We start from the raw sequence: 4,592 nt of genomic DNA, 5'->3' as shown, positions 1-4,592 counted from the left end.
CGCGCAGGGGCCCGCTGCGGCCGGGGGCACCGGCGCATGAACCCCCACCACCGCCGCCGCCCCGGTCGCTCAAGCGGAGGCTGCCGGCGAGCGCCGCCGACCCCGCGCCATCTTGGGCCGCCCCGGCCCGGCGGCCCCGGCCCCGCCCACACCCCCCCCCCACCTGCCCCGTCGCCACGGCGGCGGCGCCGCGCGCGCGCCCCGCCCCCCCCGCGGTTTGTTGTCAATGAGACCAGGTCGCCGCCGGCCAATCGGCGGCGGCGGCGGCGCATGGTGTGATGGCGCGTCAGCGATCAGCAGCTGCAATTAGCATGGGCTGGCCCCCGCCCACTTGATTAGAATATTCATGAGAGAGGCGTGGCGAGAGGCGCTGCGCTGCGCAGCGCTGCGCAGCGCCGAGCGCGGAGGACACGCGTGGGAGCGGGGCGAGCGCTGCCGGCTCCCCCTCTGCCCACAGGAAACCCGGCAGGGGCAGATCTGGCACCTTCGGGCCCCCAGGCCGGCTGAAGCAGCGCGGGGGGAACGGCCAGGTGGAAAGCGGCGGTGGAGGGGGTTGCAGGAAGGGGTTTGTCTTCGCTCCCCACCTCCCCCGTTAGCATCTCCGTCCCTCCGCAGTTCCCCACGGACCCGCACCTCCTGAGGGGCCAGACCCGTCACCCGCTCCCACCAGGAACGGGAGCAAGAGCCAGGCTTCTTTTACTTAAAAAAAAAAAAAAGTCCACTTTATTCAAGAAAAACAAAACGTGCCCATTGCCACCCCCCACGCCAGACAGACCTGGGTCTGCAGTTAAAAATTCTGGACGTTTCCCCTTTCCCGAAGGCTGCGGTGCCCCCAGGCCGGCACAGAGCACCTGCTGCTCGGGAATGGTCTCTCCGCAAGAGCCTCCTCCAGTGTGAGTTCATCGGCAACCGTGAGAAAAGACAGGGCCGTTGTGCCGGCTTACGGGGGGCAGCCCTCACCTCCCCTCCCACTGCAGCCCGGACACCCCACAGATGGTCGCAGCCCATCGGCTGTCTCCCTCCCTGCTTCAGAGAGGATCAGCCCCACACCAGATGCGTGGGGTGCAGGACAGGCTCACCGGGGTTCAGGGCTGGTTCCCCGGCACCATCAGCAGTGCTTGCACTACGGGCAACCATCGGCTGCAAAGAGGGCCAAGAGCTGAAATCCCTCCTTCCCAAAAATTCACCGGGTTTGCCTCCCTGTGGGAATGCCCTGTGGCAGCTGCCCAGGAAAGGAGGATGCTGTTGGGCCAGGAACCGGCACCATTGGCCTTTTCAACTACAGCTGACGGATGGAATGGATGTTGCTTGAAAAAACAACTGCTGGAAAGAGGGGAGAGCTGATCCAGCAGAGATAGGGGCTGGGCAGAGACAAGGTATAACCAGGTGGGGGGTGCCAATGAGATCGTCGGCCTAACAAAAAAAAAAAAAACAACCCAAAATAAAAACCCCAAAACTGAGAGAAGCAGCATTGCGTGATGAGCTCCCCAGCCCACCCACGACGGAGGAGGCACATTCAGTGTGGGGCACCCTGGTGCTGCGGAGGGGAGGGCTCCCTGGGCTCCTCGTGGGGCTCAGCCACAGTGTGTCCCCCTCGCCCTACCCCACCGTGGGTGGCAGTGCCCTGACCAGCCTAGGGGACAGCCCCGTTGCCTTCCCATCTGTGCTTTAGCTTTGGGGATGGGCTGCCCCACTTCAGCTCCCCCCAGCCCCATTGGGGCAACCCACCGGCACCACCACTCGGCCCCCGCCAAACGAAAGGGAAAGGCAACAAAACAAAACCCACGGCACAAATGGAAAGGGGACCACCAGGCACCGGCCCGAGGCCGCCAAGGGGGAGCAAGCCACTCCCCATCCCGGCGGTGTCACCCCCGCCGCGAGGTGCGAGCCCCCGCACCCTACAGCTCCGACTGCGAGCGGGAGATGCGCGGGCCCTTGCGGATCTCCTTCCGCTTCTCCTCCTTCTTCCTCCGCTTCTCCTCCTCCCGCAGCGCCTTCTGGAAGGTGTCGGCACTGGGGAAAAACTGCGGGGTGACAGCAGGGGATCAGCACAGGAGAGCCCCTGCAGCCTTCCAGATGCGCAACTCCCCCCAAACCCACTGAAGCCATCACACAAGCAGCCCAGGGAGCTTGAGGCTGGACGTGGCACAAGGCGAATGGGGTCCCGATGCTCCCATGTGGCCACAGGAGCAGGGAGATGGCACCAGGCACCCAAACCCAACCACAGCCCAGCTGGGGAATTTGATGCACACATTTCGATCCAGCTTTCTCTGTGCTGGGGGGGTTTGGCCATTTCTCACCAGGCCACCCGTTCCCTTCCCCAGCTGGCTGCCTGGAGCTGCAAGAGAGATGGGGAAGCCCACAGGGTGAGGCAGCCACATTGCCATCTTACCTCAGAGTGGTCCGTTTTAAAGGGATTGCGGTAATCGGGTGATTTCTCGCTGATTCCCAGCTCCTGAGCCATCTGCGGAGCAAAGCGGAGACTGTGTCGGGGAGCAGTATCTCCCACCCTACACCCCCCTATCACCAGGGTCCCCTCCTCCCCACCATCCCCCTCCATGTTCTTCCCCCATCCCTCAGCTCAAAGACAACCCTCATACATGGGGGAGAACCCTCATACATGGGGGACGCTCCCCCTGCCCTCCTTTTACCCCCAAAACCTCACCCCCCAGCCCCAGCAGTGGAGAGGGGACGTGGCAGTGGGGGACCAGGAGCCGTACCAGCCCCAGGACCTGGGAGTGAGGTCCCTGCTCGAACACGCCCGTCAGGTTGCAGAAGCCGATGCCCCAGCGGATGAGGCTGTTCCAGTTGGAGTTGCGGTCAAAGTAGTGGTGCACGATCTTGGGGAAGCGCAGGACGACGTCGCCGAAGAAGGCAGTGTTCTCTACCACGTGGGAGTACGCTGTGGGGACAGCCACCCACCCTGTCGACACACTGGTACGCACATCCCACGTCCCTTCCCACTGGTGCCTATGTCCCCGCCAGGAGGCTGGGGGCAAATGGGTAGGCTCCCCAGTATGAACTGGTCAGAGAGGCAGCAACGGCGTTGCCGACAGACAGGGACCAGCCCAGGTCTGGTCTTGGTACACGAGGGTTTTGCACCTACCCCAGCACCGGTCCCAGGAGGAACCTCAGCGATGCGCCAGAGCACTGGAAAAGGGAGGGGGGTATGGACCAGAGCAGACCTACCATCCTTTATCTTCTCGTCCTGAGGGAAAGGCCCATCAGGAGGCACATCAGCAGCAATGAGCACAGCCCGGGAGTCCTCCAGCACCTGCCAGAGCCTTCGGTTACTGCCCCGTCCTGCCAGCCCTTCCCTGTACCCCAGGGGTGCTGTCCCAGCCACCCCACTTTGAAGCCCCACAGCATCCTCCCTTCGGGTCTTAAATCCCACCTGCTTGCTCAGCTCTTCTCTTTGATCCCACAGAGGCACTCCAGCCCTCCCTGCTTCTGCCCACCCTCCCCAGCCCCACAGCACACTGAGCCCGGAGGGCAGCCCGTGCTGTGACTCACTTTGAAGAGTCCCTTGAGCATGATGTCGATGATTTTGTACTGCTGGTTGACATCATTGAGCTCGATCAGGTTCTTCAGTGCGTTCATCTGGTCCTTACGCTTCACCTCAAACAGCTTCTTATCTGCACCACCGTCAAGGGTGCCACCGGCATGCTCCCACCATGTTCCCACTCTCCCCCTCCACCATCCCAGCCCCCCCCAGTTCTCCATGGGGTGCCTGAGGGCCCAAGGGCAGCGTCTGAGCCAGGACAAGATACGGGTTTCCAGTGAGCCCCTTTGCTTGGACACCCCAGCAGAGCGCTTAACAACACGGGGGGCTCGTGGGGAGATTTCTGCTTGCCAGCCCGTGCTCTGGCTGACAGGCTGGATGATGAGTGTGAACTCCCACCTTCCCCATATGTGTCTCCACGAGCACACATATTAAATACCTTTTAATAATTTGCCTGCTTGCCAGGAGATGCTGCCGTGTGCTAGAAGGGCTGGCATTAGCCCACCTCCTCCTGGGCGACAAATGACTGTGGCACAGAGGAGACTGGGTGCTGCAAGCCCAGGAGTCCTGTCCCACCATCCCAGCCAGTGACCCTGGAGCACTGAGACCTGCAGACGTGCTCTGCAGCCTGGCTGACCACACCACTCCCAAGAGCAGGCCAGGAGACGTGTTCGGTGCCCAAGCATGCTGGAGCAGAAAGGAAAAGCACCGTGCTTGGGAGAATGCCACACACCGCTGGAAAACCCACCTCCGCTCCTGCACCAAGCCAGGCACTTGGTTAGCAAACCCAGGAGCACGACTAAACCCCTTCTACAGAAGAGCAAAGAGGCAACTGCTCAGCAGTTCTGGGTCCTCTCTCTTCCACACCCCTGTGCCCCTTTCTGTGGTCTTTGACCACCACGTGTGTGAACTCCCTCCAGCCTCAGCAGGCATGACCACGTACATGGGACATGAGGGTCAGGCTGCAGAGAAGGATACAGATTTCCAAGCCAGAGTCCACCCTCTGTTTTTCCACATCTGCAAAGCTGCTCTGGGACAGCAGCAACGCCAGCAGAAAGGGGCAGACGAAGAGAAAATCCATGTCGGCCAC

The 4,592-nt window shown here is 62.1% G+C and overlaps 1 protein-coding gene across 1 annotated transcript; it reads right to left on the bottom strand.

Annotated features, from left to right (window-relative positions):
• Positions 1-708: 708 nt before the first annotated feature.
• On the bottom strand, positions 709-4,592 carry CCDC134 (coiled-coil domain containing 134). Its single transcript, XM_074169079.1, has 6 exons — positions 4,481-4,592; positions 3,514-3,635; positions 3,190-3,274; positions 2,721-2,902; positions 2,393-2,464; positions 709-2,024 (listed from the first exon to the last, which is right to left on the bottom strand). Exons 1-6 carry the CDS (start codon positions 4,581-4,583, stop codon positions 1,899-1,901), a joined length of 690 nt encoding a protein of 229 aa, XP_074025180.1. The 5' UTR covers positions 4,584-4,592; the 3' UTR covers positions 709-1,898.

The sequence above is a fragment of the Numenius arquata genome, chromosome 2 (genome assembly GCF_964106895.1).
Source record: "Numenius arquata chromosome 2, bNumArq3.hap1.1, whole genome shotgun sequence".
Classification (NCBI taxonomy): Eukaryota; Metazoa; Chordata; class Aves; order Charadriiformes; family Scolopacidae; genus Numenius; species Numenius arquata.
Note: the sequence above shows the minus strand (reverse complement) of the source record. Positions and strands in the feature narration are given on the sequence as shown.

Coding starts and splice junctions, on each gene's coding strand:
- CCDC134 (XM_074169079.1), bottom strand. CDS start 4,583: ATGGATTTTCTCTTCGTCTGCCCCTTTCTGCTGGCGTTGCTGCTGTCC. Junction 3,636..4,480: donor GGACTCTGGCTTGGAAATCT/GTATCCTTCTCT, acceptor ACGGTGGTGCAG/ATAAGAAGCTGTTTGAGGTG. Junction 2,903..3,189: donor GGACGAGAAGATAAAGGATG/GTAGGTCTGCTC, acceptor CTGTCCCCACAG/CGTACTCCCACGTGGTAGAG.